This window comes from Conger conger, chromosome 2 (assembly GCF_963514075.1).
Source record: "Conger conger chromosome 2, fConCon1.1, whole genome shotgun sequence".
NCBI classification, from domain to species: Eukaryota; Metazoa; Chordata; class Actinopteri; order Anguilliformes; family Congridae; genus Conger; species Conger conger.
In genome coordinates this window covers 51692693-51716339 of record NC_083761.1, presented here as the reverse complement: position 1 = coordinate 51716339, position 23647 = coordinate 51692693, and the positions used below count along the sequence as shown (strand labels likewise).

The 23647-nt window shown below is 42.6% G+C and overlaps 1 protein-coding gene, 1 long non-coding RNA gene and 2 other non-coding genes across 4 annotated transcripts in view; 1 reads left to right on the top strand and 3 right to left on the bottom strand.

Annotated features, from left to right (window-relative positions):
• LOC133122459 (SH3 and multiple ankyrin repeat domains protein 1-like) overlaps nt 1-16508 on the top strand; it is a 110643-nt gene extending 94135 nt beyond the window's left edge. Inside the window, exons 23-27 of the mRNA XM_061232440.1 lie at nt 273-396; nt 8229-11607; nt 12134-12139; nt 12268-13173; nt 13406-16508. Of these exons, the coding sequence (XP_061088424.1) occupies nt 273-396; nt 8229-11607; nt 12134-12139; nt 12268-13173; nt 13406-13490 (4500 nt within the window). The 3' untranslated portion in view covers nt 13491-16508. The remainder of the gene's footprint in view (nt 1-272; nt 397-8228; nt 11608-12133; nt 12140-12267; nt 13174-13405) is intronic.
• A 1751-nt stretch (nt 16509-18259) lies between these two features.
• On the bottom strand, nt 18260-21710 carry LOC133122277 (uncharacterized). The gene is made up of 3 exons (XR_009708083.1): nt 21071-21710; nt 19264-19302; nt 18260-18675 (listed from the first exon to the last, which is right to left on the bottom strand). It is a non-coding gene; the product is annotated as an uncharacterized LOC133122277 (long non-coding RNA).
• LOC133123020 (small nucleolar RNA SNORD88) lies at nt 19094-19181 on the bottom strand. The gene has a single exon (XR_009708192.1). It is a non-coding gene; the product is annotated as a small nucleolar RNA SNORD88 (small nucleolar RNA).
• Nucleotides 20017-20104, bottom strand: LOC133123021 (small nucleolar RNA SNORD88). Its single transcript, XR_009708193.1, has one exon. It is a non-coding gene; the product is annotated as a small nucleolar RNA SNORD88 (small nucleolar RNA).
• Nucleotides 21711-23647: the final 1937 nt, after the last annotated feature.

The window sequence follows — 23647 nt, the reverse complement described above, 5'->3', positions numbered from 1 at the left end:
TAATGAGACAACCAAGTTATCTCACTAATTGTTAGTTTTGGCAGACAGTTGGATGCACCTATCTTGACCAAAAATGCAAAAAACTTGTTGACAGATTGGGACTTTAGGATTGTATTGTCAGAGAGCAAAACACACTCAGGGCTTGACTTAACTAAAGGTTTGGCAGTTGGTAGTACTGAAACTGATTTAAACTAAAATTGGGCCAAATTATTCATGTTTACTGGGATGTGTCAGCTTCTCCTCTAAACCTTTTTTCTCCATTCCTTCTGCAGACCACTTATGACCAATCAGGAATGGGCATGATGTCATCTGGGACAGGGTTTGGTTATGATCGACCTCAGTTTGTATCAGGCCATATCCCCCAGCACGGTATGATACTACGACAGAAATCAATCGGTGAGGCTGTCTCTGTCTGTCTGTCTGTCTGTCTGTAGTTTGCTGGGCCTATTTAGTGCACTGTCCCATGTGTCTGTAGCATATCACGTCTTCATTGTGCTGAGTCTGTTCCGTACAATACTGCCCTTGTGCTTAATTGCCATGCGTGTCTATGCTGTACAGCACTATATGTTTTAGACCTGTACTGTACTTATCTGTCTATCTGTCTGTCTGCCTGACAGGCAGTTACACAGACAATGGAGGACACACAATAAGAATAAGGAAGAAGCTAAACTTTGTAAATACATACAGACACATAAAAACATATAGCTGGCTGAAAAATGTTTTTTTAAATCCGCCAAAATTACTACAGACAATAATATGGACAGACAGACACACCCTTGCATAATAATAAACAGGGTTGATATTCACTGAATGGATCTATATAATGTAAAATGTGATATTACTGCTGCTCACTGAGGCTTTATTTTCCTTACCTGTAAAAGCATTACAGGTACATTTGTTCTGGATAAATATTTGGGGAGACAAAAGGTTATCCCCTGGCATATCCAGCTGGAGGTCCTTGGTTCAGTGGCAAAATGGAAGTATCCCAATGCCAATGAAGCCTGCATTACTGTAGGAATGGGAAGGTCAATAGATGGGAGGGTCACCTGGTTGATCAGGTGAATACAATCTGGCAGTGCTGACTGTGCAAGAGGTGTAGTTCTCTACCACCATGGCTGTGTGCCTCAGCTGTACTGTAGTGTGAAAAGAAGCAATGAGTGGCATCATACCTGAATTTGTAGGGGCTGTATTGGTGAATGGGTGCAGGGGAATTGAAAAGTTGGAATAAAAAGGTAAAAATAGAAATAATAATATTAAATTTAAAAATCACATCTGAGTAACTGAACTTGAACCATTGGTTAGGCTGTCCCTAACCAAAACATGGTTTGTATTTTGGCTACAAAAACATAACTTATTTATTGCATGTCACAATCTGTACATTTCTTATACAACAAAACTGCAATACAAACTAAAAGTACTTTTACAAAAAGTAGTAAATGACAGTGCTCCTTGTACAGATGTGAATGCTCCAAGAAGCTAAGAAATGAGCTTACCAATTTCCAGGTGCCTAAGAAAGGATCAGTGTACATTCTGGACCAGATGTTAGCATCTGGTATTATGCAGGATGCTGACACTGATGTTCCTGCCAAAATGGCTGAAGCTAAGCGGGTGTGGGCTTGGTTAGTTCTTGGATAGGAGACCTCCTGGGAAAAGTTGCTGCTGGCAGTGGTGTTGGTGGGCCAGTAGGGGGCGATCTTCCCTCTGGACCAATTATCTCCAATGCCCCAGCGCAGTGATGTGGAAACTATGCTGTTGGAGTTGCCGTCCTGAGAGTACAATGATTTTGTTCATTTCACATGTATCCAGGTGATGCTTGACTATTAATATTGCCCCGACTGTCAATATAGACATTTCAATTACATTTGCAATAAATTAGCTAAGAAACATTAGAGAGCAAACATTTTTATATATGCTGTTTTTACCAAGGTTCCTAATCACCATTTGCTTTGTAATTATTCTCATAGCCTGTCTCTTAAATACCTTCAAAGAACTTGCTCCAAGATACCACTTGTCACGACTGGATTCAATATCAGATCGTAGGGAATATCATATGCTGAAAACCAGTGTTTTAGCAAGGTGATGCACCCCACATCACTTCCCCTCTGCTCAATAAAAAATACCTAATTATTTTTAAGGAGCATTTTAGGTTAACATCCCAAGTGAAATAATATGTGGAAAGAATGTAGCAACTGGTTTTTTTTTTTTAATTGACACTAAATATTACAATGTAATGTCATTAGCCATGCCCAACTCAAAGATTAGATTGAGATGAAAAACCCAGGATTAATGTAGTGTAAGGGAGTCCCTAGAGTGGGACAGACAGTGTAACTAAAAAGATGAATCTCACAGTGGAGATGGAGGAGGTCAAATATACAGTGAATTGTGAACATGTAGAACCGCCAAATTTTAACCTGCATGAAAAGGGTTTGCTTCTAAATTGAGATCTAGTCTGAGGAGTACTTGCAAGTTAGACAGATGTCTTGGTGACAGGCTGAGCTAGTGACACTACTAGCTTGCTAACATTAGCTGGCACCATCTCTACAGGTGAAGTTACAGACAAGGTTTTTTTCTTTTTTTTTGAATACATTTATTTCCATTTTTTCTCCTTTTCTCCTAATTTGGTAGCCAGTTGTACTCTATCTAATCCAATTAGTGGATACACCACTCACACCCCGTCCCTCAGCGGCCCGAAGGGATCTGGCGATCCAAGAACAACACGCCTTCTTCAAGCCGTCTCGGCTCATGCTCGTGACCGTGATTCCGAAGCACCCGGGGTGCTGTTATGGCGGCAATCCGCAAACCCTGCCAAGTCCCTCCCTCTGGAGCAGTGAGCCAATTATGCTGCTCCACGTGAGCCGGCCAAACTTGGCTTTTGGCAGGACCGGGAATCGAACCCCGTTCCTCGGTTTGCAACTGCAACGAACTGCAGCCGCAAGTCCGCTCCATCTTAGCCCCCACGGCTCCTCAACATTTCACATGTTTTCATTTCACTGCATCTAGCATTCAGAATTAGATAGCTAAGTTATATCATCATCATAGTTACAATTTGGCAGTTCTGAGGAGTTGTGAGCCATCTAGTTAGACACATACAGTAATACTGCTAACTGCTTAGTCTAACCATCTGTATTTAGCTTTATTTATTCAAAGCAACTTACAGATGATTAGACTAAGCAGTTAACAGTGTTACTGTATGTGCCTAACTCGATGGCTCATTACACATCAGAACTGCCAGATTGTAACATGGCTAAACTACCTTTGGAAAATGTTTTATCCGCCATTGATTATTTCTCAATGGATTTTATTTCTCCTCCTACAGTGTATCAGTAACCCTGTACACGTGTTACATGTGTCCTTTGATATTCTGAGAAACTGTCTGGTTAAATTCCAGGAAGGAGTTAAAGCAGCCAGAGCACAAGATTTGTGATATAATATGAAAACACCGCTATAGGCCTAAAGTTCAGTGTAACATAATACAGTAATTAATCCTTCTGTTACAATCAGCCCTGACACTTCAATCCTCTGTAGCATGTGATTGTTTAAACTTCTTTATTTTCAAGATTGATGACATAAGATCTCACATCTCACCTTCTGTGCATGATCCTTCTAGCCTTCCTTTGCTCACTGTTGTTTTCAATCAGTTTGAGCCTGTCTCTCTTTCTGTCCTGATAGATTCAGTGTCTCTTGTCACTATTGTCAGGAATCAGAACACTGAACCCAAGAGTGAGACCACAGAAGTTAATGTTAAAGACTTTATTCACTTCAAAGCAGATCAGACAGGCAGGGATCGAAATCCAGAAAACAGTTATGACAGATCAGGCAGTTCGAAAAACGAGAGTCCAGGCAAAGGGTAGGTACACAAGCAAACAGGTTCAGCAGGAATGATCCAATACGTGATCGATGTCACAAGCAAAGGGTTGATAACACACGGGCAGTCCAAACAAAAGGAGAATCCAAAATCAAAAACCAAATCGCGAGTCCAAACACAACTGGTCAAATCACAACAAAAGGGTAAATCCAGAAACGGTGGTCTAAAACAAAACTGGTCAAAACAAAAGTCAATCAGAAAAATACTGCTGGAGAGTATGGTCGGGACACATAACAATCTGGCAACAAAAGACAGAAACAAAGGGGTTTAAATACACCACTAAACAAGCACAAAACAAGAAAGGTGGAATCAATGACAGGAGACAGGAAAGTAGTACATATAAGGAGTGGGGAGGCAGAGACACAAAATGGCAACGACATTGAAACAAATGCATGAAGGTGAATGGAGCAGGTGGTCACAGAGGGTAACAAGGAACAAATGCTAACAACTTAGACAAAACAGATGACAGAAAACACAGAACACGGACAACTATCCCCTCACACCTCCTTAAAATGGTATTAAACATAATTGGTCCCACCATCCTGCCTGTTATAAACCACTCTCTGATCTCAGTCATTGTCCCATCCTGCTTTAAACATCTGTGGTTCAGCCTCTGTTAAAAAAGCCAAACCTTGATCCAACCATTCTAAATAACATCTCCAAATAATATCTCAATAAATATATCCAAACTGCCATTTCTTATCAAAAGTCCTGGAAAAAATAGTTAGTTAATTTGTTAGTTCTAGGCTTCAGAGCCCTTCACAGTACTGAATCTGCCCTCCTTAAAGTGTCAAATGACTTACTGTTGACAGCTGACTCTGGAGAATGCTCTATTTTAGTTTTGTTGGACCTTAGTGCTGCTTTTGACATGGTCGACCATGATACCCTAATTGACCGGATTATGCATACAGTTGGCATTCAAGGCACTGCCCTCAAATGGCTTTCCTTTTATCTAAACAATAGGACCTTCAAATATCAAGTGCTCCTTTTCCTCCTCTGCTTCTATTCCATGTGGAGTCCCCCAGGGTTCAATTTTAGGGCCTATTCTTTTCTGCCTGTACATGCTCCCCCTTCGGTTCTATTGTAGGGAAATATAATATCTCTTTCCATTGTTATGCGGACGATATTCAGCTTTACCTCCCTTTAGAAGCAAATGACAAGGGTTCACTTAAGAGCCTGTCTGATTGTCTTGCTGACATCAAAGAATGATTAAAATGACTTTCTCCATCTAAATGAAAGTAAGACAGAAGTGATCCTGTTCGGTCCGCCTGATCCTCTTAGTGGTCTCTCTATTGAACAAGGGCCACTCTACTAAACCCCATGCCAAAAATGTGGGTATCATTTTTGTTTTCGCCCTTACATTCAACAAACACATTCATTATGTCATTAAAACCATCTTTTTTCAACTCTGAGCCATGGCCAAGCCCTTCCTTTCATTTCACAACTTGGAAATAGGTATTCATATAATCTCTCCTCGATTACTGTAATTCCCTATACTTTGGTTTTAGCCACACATCCCTCCACTGCCTGCAGCTAGTGCAAGATGCTGCTGCAAGGCTTTTAACTGGTACAAGAAAACATGAACACATTACACCAATTATCGCTTCTCTGCACTGGCTCCCGGTTAGTTTTAGAATTGATTGTATATTCTTGTTGTTTGTTTTTAAAGCACACTGTTTAGTCCCCCAACCTACATCTCCAATCTCCTTCACGCATATTCCACGCTCAGATCGTTGAGGTCTTCCACCGAACTGGTCCTCTCTGTTCCTCTGTCTTGGCTAAAGCAAAAGGGTGACAGGCTTTTGCTGTGGCCACACTGAGACTGTGGAACAAACTGCCTCTCTCTATCAAGTCTGCACCATGCATATACACCTTCACATCCCAGCTCAAATCTTGCTTCTTTACCCTTGCATTTAATTCTACTGTCTTTGTTGTCGTTTTTGTTGTATCTTTATGTATTATTATTGCAATAAATGTCACTAGCTTTGCAAGGTCTCACTGAATCAGATAAGTCATGAAAAAAGTCAAGAAAATGCTTGTGGGACTTGAGATTAAGTAGTTAGGATGCAAAAACAAGATTGGCAAATATTTGCCTTCCTAGCAGCACCATTAAGTCCACTGTAACTAAATTGAAAAGGATATGACACACCCTAGACACTACCAAGATAAGGTTGTGCCACCAAACCAAGCAAGTGGATGAAAGGAGGAGTTAGGGTGACGATTAGATGTTCCAAGAGGATGCTGACCCAAAGCAAATTACAAAGCTATGAATGAACAGCTTATGCTATGAAGTCCATATCCTTGAATGGCCTAGACCAAAGCCCAGATTTAGATCCCATTGAAAAACTGGTGTCTTTCAAGTTTCTATCCACCAACATGCTCCGTCTATCTTGGCAGAGTAGTAATTTGCTTGGAGAAACTTCAGAATGTAAATGTGCAAAGCTCATAAAGAAATGACCAAGAAAACTTTTAAGTCCTTTAAGTCTTGTCTACAAAATATTCACCCTTGGGGTGAATACTTTTTTTAACCAGGTGTGACTCTTCTGAGTGTGCATTATGTTTCGTAGCCTTTAAATGTTAGTTATCTAGCTATGATCACTATCCATATATCATGGCAAGGGCCATCAGTTTGACTCCACCATGTGACTTGCAGGGATTCAATCTTATATTTCAATGGTTATCCTCCAGGGGTCCCCATAGGCACTCCAGCGGCACAGTCAAGTCAGTAATTGAGTTTATAAGTGAGACATTTAGACAAAACAATTAGTTTATCTAATATGGGGAGAGTCAGGAAGGAAAGTAAACATGGATGAGAGTTTACAGAGAACATGTCTGTGAGCCAGTGCTCCTCAATCCTGGTCATAGAGAGCCAGAGGGTCTGCTGGTTATTGTTAATCAGAGCTTGAGTAGCACATCAATTCATCAATTAAAGCAGTTGATTACACAAGGGGCCGGGATTCATTTTTTTTGTTTTAGCCCAGCACTAAGACCACTGATTTAAGACCAAGATTATTTCATTAGTTTTATCATTAATTTATTTTATTTACAGGTTAATTGTAATATAACTGCTCTTATTCTTAATGTGGACATTTCCCACTGCTTCTAACAAAACCTGTCATAGCCATTGTACAACATTTTAAAAAATGCAGTATGTCCACAGTAGTGGAAATATTACTTGATCAACTTAGATTATTGAGGTGGTGTAAATGTGATAATTGTTTGAGAGGGGGCATGACAAAGAGGCTATCGCGACCTCTAGCTGGTGGAGGATTGAAGTACCATGCAATAAAACAGGGGGAGAAAAACAGTTTGTGAATTCATTAAGTACGGTTGGAGATACATTTATTGTTATTGGTGGTGTTCTCGTTAGCAATTTCCTTAAGTTATCCGAGTCGTTGCTTAATTAAATTTCTTTGCTGGCTATCAATAGCATTGACTAGCCTTGGGAACCTTTCTCACGGAACCGCTAGCTGATGAATATAACATTTGCTGTGGTGTTAGCTTTTGGCTAGCAAAATAATTATTTAGATTGAAAAATGACATCGGACTTCAGTGGACCCAGTGCCGCTTAAGAGAGAAATCCAAATAAAAAATTATATTCAGCGGCATCTTAAAACACAGATTATGACAGAGACGGTTATTCATTATTCCCATAGAGAAATTGTGTTTTGATCAGGAAATCCATATATGGGCAATGGTTTTACTCTGGAATACGTCAGACTTCCAAGGCCTATTAACGTTTTCCCAGTTGCCCTCGGCAATCATTTTGCGGCCTCTAGTTGCCTTCCTTGGCAACCACTTTTTCCTGTCATTCATATAATACAATACAGTATAAAAAATATACAAACCTGAACCCAAACGAAAGAAAAGCAGAACTCTGTCCAAGCATGGGAGGTGAAGTATATCCCAGCATCTTTGAGAGGTATGCAAAATTATTGAAGAAATTGTCGAAGCTGCTCGAGAGGCAGTTAAAAAATATGCGGATCGTGCACAAACCGGGACATCAAATGTATGTGTGATTTTATTGTAATGATATTGATAATGCTCAAAATATAGGCTTTTTTTTATTTTTATTTGGCAACCAAATTGTCAATTTAGTGTCGAGCCCTGTATTTACTGGAATGCATTCTGATGGCATGATATCAGATATGCTACGTAATTGGCCAAGATATATTTCTAAAAACGCATTATGAAGGGAGCATGACCTTTTTTTTCACTGTTTTTGCCCTTGCAGCCAGGACATAATACATTTTTAAAATAATAATCTCAATGATTCTAGCATCGCTTAAAAATATGACCAAAATATTGCTCCTGTGATAATGTGCATGCAAAATGTTACAATTTGCATTGTGATCTGCTCCAGGTGTGACAGAGGAAGAGAAGCAGTACCTCCATCCACCGGCTATGAAGTTTTCACGAAGCCTGTCAGTCCCTGGCCCAGATGACATCCCTCCTCCCCCAACAACAGCTCCACCGGAACCTCCCTTATCTGCTGGCCCACACTCAGGCTGGAGAGGGAAGCAGTCTCAACAGCCCCCAGGGTCTGCACCTCATATCTCCCCTCAGTCTGCCCACTACCAGCTGTACCAGCAGGCAGGACACTTCTCCCACACAGGCAGAGACAGAGGGGGGGCAGGTGGGGGTACAGACCACCCGCACCCTTTTCATTCTCAACAAAGCCGGGCGGCATCCCGGAAAGGAGCTGGCTACATGGGGGACACCTCAGGAGCTGCAGGTGGAGGGGGGAGGGCGGCTGGCTTGAGGAGGGGTTACAGTAATGCTGTTACCCCCTCTGCTGCAGCTGCTATGTCCCAGGAGCAAATGTCTGCCTCTCAACAACAGCTGTCTCGATTGGACAGAAGTAACACTGGGGCTGTGGGGGGTGGGGGAGTGCTCAAAGGGGGAGGCAGAAGAGGAAAAGGCCCCTTGGTAAAGCAGTCCAAAGTTGAGGATGGAACTCGGCAGAGTCATGCTCTGGCCAAGGCCTTGCCGGAGAAGAGCTCCATCCCCATCCCCACCATCATAGTGAAGGCCCCCTCCACCAGCAGCAGTGGCCGCAGCAGCCAGGGCAGCAGTGTGGAGGCAGAGCCAACTGCAGACACTGACTCCAAACCCCCTCCTGGTGCCCCTGCAGGTCCTACAACCTCTACACCCTCCTCCATAGCTTCACCTCAGCCTCTTTCTTCTCCTCTTCCCCCTTCCTCTGTCCCCCCTTCTCTTCCTTCTCTGTGCAGCCAGGAAAACCTGGACTTTACCAGTCAGTTTGGGGCAGCTATTGTGGGGGCAGCTCGCAGAGACAGGGAGCGATTCCGCGAAGCAAGAAGGAAGAGTGCATCCTTTTTTCTTTCAGCAGAAGAAGACCTTGAGGGAGGGGTAGGAGTGAGGGCCCAAGGCTCACAACAACATTGTACGGAAATCGAAGGCCCCTCCCCTCGTCTCCGACCGTCGAAATCTATAGATGAGGGTATGTTTTCTGGAGATACTTTTATTCACCATACACGCAGCATGCCTCCTGCATTTGGTCTACCTGAATACTCCTCCCCAGCCCCTGGAGGTGACTATCAGCCCAAATCAGTGCCAGGTGACTTCTATGGATCTGGGAAACAGCCGGCCACAACCTTCATCCACCCACTCACAGGAAAAGTACTTGACCCTTCGTCCCCACTGGGTCTGGCTCTAGCAGCAAGAGAAAGAGCTCTGAAAGATGATGGGAGAATTCGACGGGAAAGCCACTTTGGACGCCAGCTCTCCAGTGTGGCAGCCTTCCCGTCCACTGCCTCTGTGGCCCCAGCTCCCCTCCGGACTCACATATCCCCCACTTCTGCCACCTCACCCTCCCAGTCCTCCAGCTCCTCTTACCTTGTTACTTCCTCCTCTCTGGCAGCTACCACCTCAACTGTGGGCCGTCCACCTTCCCCAAGGATATTGCGTGGCGGATGGGGAGAGGATGGAACAGAAAAGGAAAAAGAAAGCGGACCCAGAGAGGGGTTGAGAGTACGATTTTCAGAAGACAAAACTGTCCACACGCATCACTTTCAGCCTGAGCAGGGCCCATCAAGCTACAGAGAAAGGGAGAGGGAGGGGTATGGCAGAAAGCAGGATCAGCAGCCTACCACACAGCCACTCTATCCATCTGCTCAACAGGCACCACCTCGACGGCCCTCGTTCTTACGGATGGAAAGTGATGCTAGTGCCTACGTCTTGTCCCTGACACCTCCCTCCCCTCCCCCTGTGGCGCCAGACCGTACACAAGGGAGTGGAACAGGAGAGAGCGGGACCTCAGGGCTCATGGTACTGCCCCCCCCTGCACCCTCTGTGGATGCGGATGATGAGTTTGTCTTTGCTGACCCGCTGCCCCCACCCCTTCAGTTTGCAAACAGCTTTGATCGTGGACTGGGAGGAATGCCGGGGTACAACCAACAGGGGGGGAAAATGTACTCCTCCCAGAAAGCCACACCACCCCCACCCCCCCCTCCCCCACCCCCCCCCCAAAAAGAACCTTTCATAGGAAATCTCTCCCAACACACCCCCCTACCTTCTCCACAGGCTGGAGACTCCACTGCTTCAAGTCTCACCTCCTATGACAGTGAAGTGGCTAACCTCACCCAATCAGCACTCTCCCCTTCTACATCATCCTCCACCCACCCACAACCACCACCCTCACCCTCTACCCTTCAGCCCACTACCTCGGAGTCATCTGCACCTCCTTCCATCTCTCCACCTCCCCCATCCTCTGGAAACCTGCACAGACCTTTCCCACTGTCCCACTCTCACCATTTAATCAATAGCACACATGCCCCAGGACGCTCCTCCCCCACCCCTCCCCCTCTCACCACTGTACATCCCACAATATGCCCAACATACCGTAGCCCTTCCCCGAACTCCGCCTCAGACACAGGCTCTGTATCTGTGACTGTTTCCCATGCAACCACCACCGCCACTACTGCTCTAACCACTACTACTGCCACCACCTCACTCTCAGAGCTTGCTGTTATCACCATCACCAGTGGTGGGGGCAGGAGAGCAGACCATCCCCCGACCCCCACCAAAAGTGGAGAGTCCCAAGAGACGGTGGTAGACTCTGGGATTGAGGAGTTGGACAGTCGCAGCAGCAGTGACCATCATTTGGACAACATCTTAGGAATTGGGGGAACTAGAGGAGATAGAATAGTGAGTGGAGAGGGGGAGAGAGCAAGTGACCTCCTGGACACCTACATGACTTGCTTGGATGGGCAAACATTTGAAATGCACAATGCCAAATCAGCGAGCTCCACCTACCCAAAACTGCAGCGCTACAGGGACAGCGGGAGTGCAGTGTCCGAACTGCGCAGGCACACCAGCACCGCACCCGCCTCCTTTCGCTCCCAGAAACGGAGAGATGAGGAGGCAATGGAAGCTGAGGCTGAGAGGGCAGGGAGAGATGAGGGGGATGAAACAGGGGTTGGACCGGATAGTTACAGTGAAACACAGAATTTGGATCGACCTTCATCCATCTACTTTGAGCGGCCCCACACCCCGGAGCTCAAGCCCCAGTGGGTTGAGGAGGGCATGGGAGTGGTGGGTGAAGGGGTGGAGGAAGGAGTGAGCCAGGGAAGGGGGATGTTTTTGGAAGGACGGAAGCTGCAATCCCCTCTCTCCAGCATGAAGGCTAGTATCATCAGTGAGCTCAGCACTAAACTGCAACAGATGGGAAACAAAAGCATGGAGGGTTGGGGAGGTCAGAGGTCAATAAGCAGACACAGGTAAGGCTGTGTTGTGCTGTAATGGCCAGCACCACAATATGCTGTGCACCTTTGCACTCGCTTTGTGTCTAACCTATTTGTCTATTTCACTATTTCACTGTGTACATGTATGCACACTACACAGTATGTGTTTGTGTGATAGAGTAATAGTGTCTTGTACATTTCTGTAATATGCTTGTGCTATGTCTATAAAGTTTGTGCTACCTTACTAATTCATGAGCTACTATACTGAACATAATGAGCTGCAGTGTATTTTCCGATTTGTAATTAATTTTTTCCTGTACCATTGTGCCAGAATATAAAGTGTATGTTTTGTAACTACAGGTGTGTCTTCATCCAGTAATGGGATATATTATGCGACTTTGTATACAATAAATAGCATGCATTTTGCTGCCAGGATGCTAGTACATTCATACTTAGGCCCTTCATGTATGGAAAAAATGTATGTATCTGTGTGTCTTTGTTTAAAACTCTTCTCTTTTTGTTTTCCTGTCTGTTGATGTATCCATCTGTGTATATCTTGAAGGCACAGGTAACTCACTGTCTGACCCTCTTTTCTCTGTCACTCATATTATTTCTCTCAGTCTCTCATTTGTAGTCTGTTAATGTGTTGCTGGTGTGTATTGATACTAACTTCTTTCCCCTCCCCTTCTTTTTCAGGTTTTCAGAAGACTCCTCTACTTCTGCTCTAAGCCCTCCTACAGCCCGCTCCCCTTCCCCATTACCTACATCTCCCTGTCAGCCTCACCAGCCAGCCCTGTCCCCCACCCCTTCCCTTTCCTCTCAGTCTCCACTGTATCCCAGTTGGACTCGATCTCCATCCCCTCAGCCTTCCATAGCTCCGTCCCAACCACAGCAAGCCCACCCTCCACTCTCACCATCCTACTCCCCCTACCCTACCTCACCTAAACACCGGGCTTCTTACCGCAGCAAAGCCTTGGAGTTCCAGTTTATCCCAAGCCGGGAGTCCCGCAGGTCTGATTCCCACCACTTACAACGGCGCCGTGCTCCCAGCCCCCTGATATCCCCTTCTGAAAGGCCCAAGCTTGCTCCACCCCGTCCCTCTTCCCTCCCCATCCTCCCCTCTGCCCCTCTCTACAGTAGCCCCTACGAGCTTCGAGGTTCCATCACCCCACCTTCCCCGGGCAACCCCCTTGGAGACCCCTATTTCACCCATTCCCCTCCTCTCTTTGCCCCCTCAGGAGCCCCTCCACCAAACTCCTTGGTGGGTTCTCGCTCCCTCTCCCCCACCCACTTCCTCTCAGGCACTTCCTCCCCCCCATTGCACCCCTTACCCCCTCCTGCCTGCCTCAGTTACCCCCATCTGTCATCCCCTCCCTCTTCCAAACCCTTTGCTTCAAAGCCCCTCCCATACTGGACCAAGTACGATGTGGCAGATTGGCTGGGCTACCTGAATTTGGGAGAGCACAGGGAGAGATTCCTGGACAATGAGATTGATGGCACACACCTCCCTTCCCTCACCAAGGAGGACTATCTGGACTTGGGGGTGACCCGTGTGGGCCACCGCATGAACATCGAGCGGGCACTGAAGAGACTTTTGGACAGGTGAGAGCAAAGGTGAAGGAGACAAGTTGGGAGAGGGAGGGCTTTAGAAGACAATGCTGAAGAGATACACAGACAAAGAGAGAAATGGACATTCCATAGTCTCTATGACACCATATGACCCACAGACATCTCAGTTCTCACACCTGTCCCTCCCTCCTGTGACTTCATTTCAGTTATTTACTTTTTTAAAAATCTTTTTTTGCTTGATTTGTCCCTCCTTTTTCCTTCATAGGCTTTCTTCTCCCTTTCCTGTCTCTGCTCTTTCTCCTCGAGAGGGACAGACTGAGAGAAGGAGGGATGAGGGGACACGAAGCTGAGAGGAGAGACAGAGAGGGAGAGAGTGAGAGGATGAGGTGGGGAGAGAGAGAGAGAACACAGCTGCCTCTAGTCATGCTGGATTCTGAATCTGATGGAAACAAGACTTCAGTGCCGAAGAGAATATTTATAAAGAGAAGAAAGGAAGAAGGGATGGAGAAATGGAAGAGAAGCAGACATGCCAGGGCAGGTGCACTGCCGACTGAAACAGACACACACATTCACAGACACATTTTGATACAGAAACAAGTACACAAACAAAAGCACACACCCACAAACACATATTTACATCACTACCAGACACATTACAGAAACATGTTTGTCAGTGACAAAACAAAAACCAAACAACCAAACCAAATAGTGAAAACTGGTTGAAACCTGGGAGACTTTTCTTCGCCATTTTTTAAAAGATAATGAGAAACTGAGTGAGCAAGAGCAAGCCGGGGAGAATTATGCTAAGAAAGTTATTTCTGAGCCTTTTTAAAGTATACTAAGAGTTTCTGTATGGTGAAACATGCATTAAAGCAGTGCATGAAGAAAGGCTTCCCCTCAGCGACATCAATGTGTCTTTTCTGTGGGTACAGCCCTGCAGGAGACGTTTATGTATTTACCTCACTATTAGACTTGATGGGCGCTGTTCTGTAAGTGCACTGAATGCACAGTGTGTACTATGCTATACAATAGCATCTATACAGACTGGCCTTTGCAACAAAGCCTGTAGCAAAAAAGTGCCCACACCAACAATGATGGTATCAGACGTGCACACACACACACACACACACACACACACACACACACACATACACACACACACACACACACAAACACACACATATGCATACATGCACATGCCTCTTTGAGTTGTATCAACAAGGCTAAACACCTTAAAACATAAAATATATTTAAGAACTTTATTGAATTAAGACATTATAATTAAATATTTTGAGCAAAGTTATACAGGATACAAATAACTGCATTTTAAAGAAAGACTTCCAAAGCATTGAACTGATTCCAACATTGACAACAGCCAACAATGAGAATCATACATTTCTGAACTGGTTGGTGGAGAGCGAAAAACATGAAGAGGAGATGGGGGAAGAAGAGAGAAAAAACTTGGATCAGTTGCTCTCTCCCACCCAATTCCACCCATCTCAAACAGTATTTTTTAGAAGGATTCAAAGAAGAATTAATAAATGAGTACACAAATGGACGGATGAGTGAACTTACATCTGTTTTGAAGATATGATTGTTTAAAACCTTTTTTTTATTTAAATGGGTGAAGAATTCTGCTATTATAGAAGATTATTATCATTAATGTTATTATCATCATCATCATTACTGTTATATTTTTATTGTGAGCAACAATTCCCCTGCTGTGCCTATGAGGGTGCTCTTATAGATCGTTATATCCCTAGTATGATTATTATTGATGTGAGTTGTGGTTCCTCATTTTATGGACACTCACAGTGATGTAGTAGAATCATTTTAAGTAATGTGCAAAAAGGAAAAGAACAGCACACACGGCACAAATTATTTACATTTTAAATGCTTTTCAGGTTTGAAATATATATAATTATGAAGCTAATCTTCAGTGAAAAACAATTGAGCCAATGCTTTTCAGTCAAATAGTGGCAAATCTCTAACAAAATAAGCATTTAGGGCAACCACAGATAAACCAAAACATGCATGTAAAGAGGTAGGCAACAGGGTAAAGGAGTGGAGATTTGTATTGTGACCTGGTTTACATTATAGATGCTAACAGTGATCTGTTGGTTTGAATAGTGCCAACACAATATGGTTAAAGATTTATATCTGTAGGTACAATCACAAAGGGTCACTTTCTCCCTCTGTCTCTTTTTCTCTAATTCTCATAAACTTTTGCAGTGATCAACTCAAAAAGGGCTCTTCTATTTTCCTGCATACCTGTCTTTATATATGTATATTATCGACTGAGCTTGTACCCTGTCTCCTGTTGATCCTGCAAACATAGTGGTGCGTCCCTCACACACTCACACACAAGGGTATTGTACTTCTTCAGTGGGCTGAACAAGTTCTGCTCTCTAGCTATTTGTATGTCTGTCTTTTCCTATTCAAAAAGGAGTGGGGCCCTTGAAGGATTTTAGATACACATGCACACACACATACAAACAGATGAAGACACACTTGTCACCTTTATTATCCCTCTTGTAGAATTATTTTGGGAGAATTATATTACTGAGAAATGCTGTTATATTGATGAGTATAATTGTGACGATGATGGTAACAATATTAGTGATGATCATAATAACTGTTCAAGATGTACAATTTTCAAAGTTTTACAGAATCTTTGTCTTCCAAATAAGGTTTAACATGAAGAAAAGGTACATTTTGTTCATTTATTTATTGAAGTGCTTTCTAGACAACTTGTTCCATTCCCTCTGTTGTTTCTCGCAGTGTATTACAATGTATGACTCCACAGTGAGCAAAGAGTTTTGGCTCCCAAGCCCCGCCACTGTACAGGAAAAATACCTTGATAATGAGCTATATTTTGTTACATATATATTTTGTTTCAGCCACTGAGATATATAAAGGTTATATTGCAGATTCATTATATTATCCAAAGAAATCTGTTGGGCCACCAACATTATACAGTTGTGGCAATCTATATCTGAGCTCAAGGCATTGCCCCAAAATCATTACCATCCATTTACTCAGACATACTGTACAGGGCCTTTTGCATAAATATTCCCACATAAATGTGTGCCTATGTGAATTGGAGGGTTGTTGTTACTGTACTATTATAAAGGAGTAAGACCATGATTAAGGGATTGATCAGGGGGTATAGAAAGCATTGTTTCCTTTAAAATATTTTAAAATTGTAAAAAGAAATGATATGAACAGATGAAAGGTTATTTACAACATATGATGCACACACACATATATACATACACATACAGTATATGAATTTAAAAATGTTTTAAGAGATGACAATATTATTAGAATTATAATAAAGATGCTGAAATAAAAGAAGTTCTGAATAACATTGTTCTGAGTACTCAGTTTTTTCCTCCAGTTTTTTGCAGAAGGGGATTATTCCAGTGACTTGTTCAACACTAAACAATGGTAAGGTTTAATGAATGTGTTCATGAATGAGTTTCATGAAGATAGTGTGGTTGATATTTCCCCTTTCAGTCAATCCTGTTTTACGCAACGTATTGGCATCCTTAGTTCAAATGTAGTTAACCTTTAAATCCTAAATTACAACTCATAAAATACACAACTCGGCTTCATGGCACATTCAAATACTTCAATATTGCATATTGCAGACAAATTCTTTTCTCATATTTGTTCACTATGCATTTAGAAACTGTGTACCTGACCACTGGATCTTGTGAGCAAATCAGGATTACTGTCAATAAGTACACTTAGGAGTGTTTTTCAAACGTGTATCAAGCACTGTACCAGTATATAGATGAAGACTGGAGATATGATCTGCAGTGGGATAGACGTCTGTAAAGAACAAACCAGGGCAGCTGGTTCGGGCTTGCAAGGCTCACTGGTTTAAATTGGGAAAAGGCTAAATAACGTTATACCATTAAATGAGGTATAAACCCACATCCAAATCCATCATGATCCTATTTTACTTTATGGTACAAAGGTGCCATTTACATTCTTCAGGATTTATGGGTAGGTATTGATCCAAAATATTGGGGTAATCCGGATACTACAAAAAAGAACTTGTACTGAAATTAATGTTTTCATAACCTTAAATACAAAAACCATACAAAGTTAATGTTGCCAAAATGAGCACTTGGGAAATTTTAATTTCATTAGATTTACTTTTGCCATTTGAATTTGAGAACACTCATTCACTAAAATAAATGTTGAGAGATTTCCCATATTCTCACTGCAATAAATGACTGGAGTAACTGAATTGCGCTTTTTATTTTATACCAACCCTGAAAAGGTTTCTAGGAAATACATTATTTTCGAACCATGCCCCCAATGAGGTACTTTAAAGCTTGGTCAGTCCAGATATTGTAATCATTACTTCAGCTGCCTTTTAGAAGTAGAATGAAAATCTTGACTGAAATGGTCCTGGTTTGCAAAAGGGGGACCAAGGTGGATAAATCATGAAACCAGCCAAATATTGTGGAGCAATTTCAGTTTCATTACGCAAATCTCAAGTTCTCTCATTCCCATAGCAGTGCATACAGTATCTTGCACGCACATTACTTGGAGCGGACCAGTAATAAAAGATTTAAGATCTCCAAGAATTCTGCCAGACCAGCAAAGTCACACTGAAAGGGAAGGTTTGAATTGAAATGTAAGGCTGAAACTGGACCTAGAAAAATCATTGGATGATTGGATAAATCCTAAGTATGTACACAGCATTGTAATGTGAACTAAGGAAGAGAGTGCCATCCCAGAATTCTCAAGATTCTCAAAACAATGCCATGCTTTCGCTTTCCTTTAATCTGCATTTGGAATATGCGGAAAGAATTTGAACAGTCCCCCTTACACACATTTCTAGATGACCATTTATACCAATGAATTAGACATATCGGTATCGTGCATGGGCTTAACCTTGTGCAGATGGCAGGAATAATACGTACCTTAAGTCACACCACTAAACATTAAAGGTTTCATACTGCTTGATCGGTTGGAAAACGGGTTCAGAAACGAATGCTTTACACGACAATACGGTTTGGCACATTTTAAATGGCTACCGAAAAACCCAAACACCAACACCTTTCAAGCAAGCAAAAGAATGAATCAGAACAAGCCATGGTGATTTACAACAGACAATGTGCTTTATTAGGTTTAAACTGTTGGTCAGTTTAATTCATGATGCATATGCCCAACCGTTGTCATGAATTTGGCAGCCAGAATGTGGCAAAATGTTTGAACCCAAACTGACAAACTAAAGACTAATGTTAAAGAATGGCTGAATACATGCACTACCATAGTGAACAATTACCTGGGGACTGGACATCACCAAGTGCACAGCATTACATAATTTTCACATTATACATTCATTTTTATACACTTCTATATAAAGGCAAGAAACTAAGCACTTGTATACAGACGGATTTGAAACAATGCTGTTTTACTTTCTTCAAATAACAGAAGCCACCAATCCAATTCGTTTTTGCAATGGAACCCGTTTGACGCACTTGACATCTTCAGGTATTTGGTTCCAGGAACCTGTAGGGGAAAAGGCAAAATGATCCACTTAGACATTCACCACAATTTAAAGGCAATGTCCATGTATTCATCTGCCTCCTGCCACTCTGGGAACATTACTCAATGTGGCTTGGCTTTATAGAAAATTGGTACTCCACTAACCAAACAATACTTGTTTGGCTTGTAGCGTAGTGGTTAAGGTACATGACTGGGAGCCACAATGTCAGTGGTTCGAATCCCGGTCGAGCCACAATAAATGATCCGCACAGCCGTTGGGCCCTTGAGCAAGGCCCTTAACCCCACATTGCTCCCCGGGCGCTGCACTGTGGCTGCCCACTGCTCCTAAGTAACTAGGATGGGTCAAATGCAGAGGACAAATTAACTCACAGGGTTCAATAAAGTATCTTATCTTATTATACAAACACTGCCTCAAGTTTACAATCTCCTCAGACTCTACCATGTCAGGGCAGAGCTGCACTTAATCATCACAATAATTCTGAGCCCAGTGCAAAGCATCATTGGAGATGGTCAAGAAACAGAACACCACATAGGTAGATGCAATTAATCTAAAGGTTACACTTGGGAGTAATAAATAGCAGTATTAGTTACCTTTCAAATGTGGTCCAGCTTTCAAACAAAACACCCTTCCTGAGGATTTGGGAAAGGGGAGAGAAACATTCAGTTAACTAACCCACCAACAGACCAGATTGACAGGATACTAAGGTATAACAGATCCACCAGGTGGACATGTCAATAGTTACACATGTAGGGAACATGTTGGCAATCATTGTTAATTTCAATTACTCAAGCCGATCACGACACTCCCAGGAAAATATAGCAATGTTAGCATACAAACATCAGGGAACCTAACTTGGCTAGCCTGGGGGATATGGACAGCTCTGACTTGGGAGGACGAGCTTTTCGATTTTGACGAAGAAATACCTTAGTTTTGAACCGGAATTTACAGAGGAAGAATTGCGCGAGCAAGAGATGGATATGTGATTAAGAGGGCAATCTTTAAACAAGGTAATGTCTGCACACCAACCCAACGGTTTCCCTTGGTAAAAGGTCCACAGTTAACGTAGCCTAAGCATAAGGGTTTTGTGACCAAATTGAAACCATAAAAAAAAAAAGCCACCTTCACAAATCGTAAAATCCACCATAGCTAATAGATGTACATATACGCCTTTACAATTATATCAAGAAAATATTGAGAAACCGTTAGTTTAGATGTATATTTGCAGTCAATTTAGCTTCATCTAGTATTCTGCACACCACACTCTTTGAACAGTAAACAACGCGATTTGGCTTCATCGTAAATCCGTACTCCGCTGTAACGATACGAATACAGGCATGACCTTGCATCCCCTCAGACTCCACCTTGTCAGGGCAGAGCTGCACTTAATCATCATAATAATTCCGAGCCCAGTGCAAAGCATCATTGGAGATACGCAAGAAACATGACGCTATACGTCTATCCAATTCATCTAAAGGTTACACTAGAGCAGGGGTCGGCAACCCTGGTCCTGGAGAGCCGCAGGGTGTGCTGGCTTTCGTTGTTACTTGGCATTAATTGATCAATGAAAGCCGTTGATTACACAGTTAACTCACCTCACCTGGTTTCTTGGGTCTGAATCGGTTGCTTATTTTAAGGTGGAGACGAAAGCCAGCACACCCTGCGGCTCTCCAGGACCAGGGTTGCCGACCCCTGCACTAGAGTAATACACGGCAGTAACAGAGTTACCTTTCGAATGGAATCCAGCTTCTTGCTACACTGAAACTAACAAGTCATTTCACTAGCCACCACTCAAGTTTCATACCAGTTGACATTCCCGTTGCGGTTTCAATATAACAACTTGTAAATCACAACTATGGACTGCCATAGTTTAAATAGAAAATTGAACTCGGACAATCCACCACACAAAGGGGTATTCCAATATGCAAATGTGGGTTCATTATCGATATTCTTAACCCTTTGAAATAGCCCAAGATTGCCTTCTAAACTTGCGTTGTGTCACTCGGTTTACCATTTCGGCTTCAAAAAAAAGAATCGGTCATAGGTCATTCTTTCGTAAACGCGTTTCAACTGCGTTTCGGTTAACCGTTTAAACACTCACCCCTAATTTCTAGTGCCCTCAAAATGTGAGAAATTGTATTTGAATTCGACCACGAGGCTCGCTGACAGCCAATCACAACATTTAGTGAATAGGGAGCCATTCTGCACAGCCACTGAGGTCTACGTTAGTTAATCTAGCCAGCTCGGAATGAGCACGTGGACAATAATCGGTTTTAAGAGCAAAAGCGGAAACATTACATGCTAGTTCCAACGTTACTCATTTGGGCGTTTATATGAAAGCACCCACAAAAATACGAGCATAACGATCAGAAGATTAAGATTGAAATGTGATCCACTCACCCCGAAAAAGGATGTTCGCGCTCTGAATCGCACATCTGAAAAGACATCCCTTTGGAAAATGGCCGAATTTAAAGAACGTTTCTAAGAAGGACCCCATACTTGGGGTTGCCCAGCCATACTGCCCTTCTGAAGTTAGATACGATTGAAAAAAATTCTATGGATGTGCAATGTTTTACAGAACACCATTCTTAGAGCACGATGTGGCACAATCACACCAGATATGTTGTAGTACGTCTCTCTCTCTGGAATTGATATTACAAATGCTCTATGGGCTCTGATCACACGCGTCACCCAAAAGTAGGTGTCCGAAAATATGCCTACATGTAGGCTAGCAGACTCAGGAGAACTCAGACTTGTGTGTGAAAAACAACCGCCTTTCACATTCAATAATATATGAATTAAATAAACTTTTAAACGTAAGCATGGAAAAAAAAGTATTATGTAGGCATATTTCACAATGTGAAAGAGACACAAATCTGAATTCTTTGTGAGTCTGCCACCAGATGTTTGAGGCATATGGCAAGCCGAATGTGGATTTATTCCATATCCTTGATATCCAGTTTCCGACTCCCCACTAGTTGCCTGTTTTTCACAACGTGTTGGACATGTTGTCTTACTGGTTGAACGAAGCTTTGTTGATATCAAGAACTTCCTCTTTACTGTTCATTCCCACTTAGGCCTTTTAAACCTAACGTGTTGCATTTAAAGCAGCACTAGTTAACTAGTGCAGCAGAAAACGTGCGACATGTTAACTAGTTACGTTGCAACGAATAGGGGTGCAACGAATAATCTACGTAGTCGACTAAAATTGATGACCAAAATAGTTGCCAACTAATGTAAATGTGCTTTTCGCTACTGTATGTAATGATATCTAGTGTTTTTCCCCCAAATTTCATAGCACTGACATTGTGTTTGTGTGTCTTTGAATTTCTCCAACTGTTGATAATAAACGCTTTACTCGGAAGGAAATGGCATTGTGTATTTTAACCCCACAAAACTTTGGATGATAAGTGTGTTAAGGTTAACACCATTCTAGACATTGCATGCATGGTAACAAATGCTAGCTAGGAATGTTGGTAGCCGCAAAACCGATCGACTTGGTTAGCTGCCTACATCTACCATAAAATATATTAGCTTGTATATTTGTAAAAACGACTGCATGTAGACTACATAGTAAATAAGGAGTAGTGTTAATTATGTTTATTATTCATGTATTCTATTATACAAACCAAAACCAAAAACACTTAATTTAAATATAATATCAGTGCTGATTTGTCAGTGGACCGTTAATAAGCGTGCAAATCACCACGGTTTGTCACGTCTATCACTCACTGGCCAGTTACGTTGTTTTTCTGTTTAGCGAGTGTGTTGAACCTGCAGTTATCTTAGTATGAGTAGTAATATTCTTTATTTGAGGACTAGCAGATTTCCGAGTTTGTGTTTTTGGACAAAATTATAGGTGGTGCTTTGGACTATGATACTTTTGGACTTTTTCCCAGGTGGTGCTAGCCTATAGCACCAGTAGCACCACCCATTCCGGCGCCGTTGAGTCAAACTCTTTCGCGTTTACCCGATCCGTTACTAACATCGTGAAACGGATCGGCCCTTGTAGTGCACCCCTGGGCTAGGCTGACCTCAGTGGCAATCCTCTCACGCCCAACCCAAGAAAAAAAATTCACTGGAAAACGACAGTAGCAAAATAATACTTATCTCGGCTTCGTTAATAATATGACAATCGAATACCCTATTTAATTAGGCTATTTCTCCAGACCCGTACAATAGCGTATATGCCTTGTCTCATTGATCTGAGCCACGGTTATGCTTCAGATTCCATCAAACTTTCCTCAATTAAACATCCGCTCTAAATTAAATATACTTTCTCTCCTAATAAATACACGAATTGAAACTGGATTGTGACAATCCAAACCTGCTCCCTCAAATTTGGCATCCAATCATATTACAACGGGACACGTCCTTATACTTCCCCTTATTAGCATTTAATGCAACTAGTTACACACACTTCTCGAAACTAGTTAACTTAATGGGCACGTTGGCAACTAGTTCACTAGTTATATAAATATATGCATCTAGTGGCTCTATGCATCGTAACTAGTTAACACGTCGCACTAGTTAACTAGTAGCCTACTGCTTTAATGCAACACATTCGCTTCTAAACGCCACTAGTGTGCTCAAATGCACACTAGTTGTGACCGTGGTGACACAAGTTGATACTGTGTGCAAATGGTAAGTTTTCTGACGTAACTAGTAGAATTAAAGTGCAACTAGTGGCTCAAAAACGAATGACTAGTAAGGTGCAAGTTCTTGATATCAACAAGGCTTTGTTCAATTTAGGCAAAATGTCCAACACGTTGTGAAAAAGACTCAACTAGTGGGGAAACGGAAACTGGATATCATGGTTATGGAATAAATCCTCATTCGGCTTGCCAAAGTGGCAGCTGTGTCTGCAACATGACCCACAACCAACTAGAGAGGGGTGGGGAATGTTCATGGCTCGGACCAGAGCAGAACCCAAGTACTGATAATTAACTTATCTCTCGTCTTATTTTTTAAGTGTGT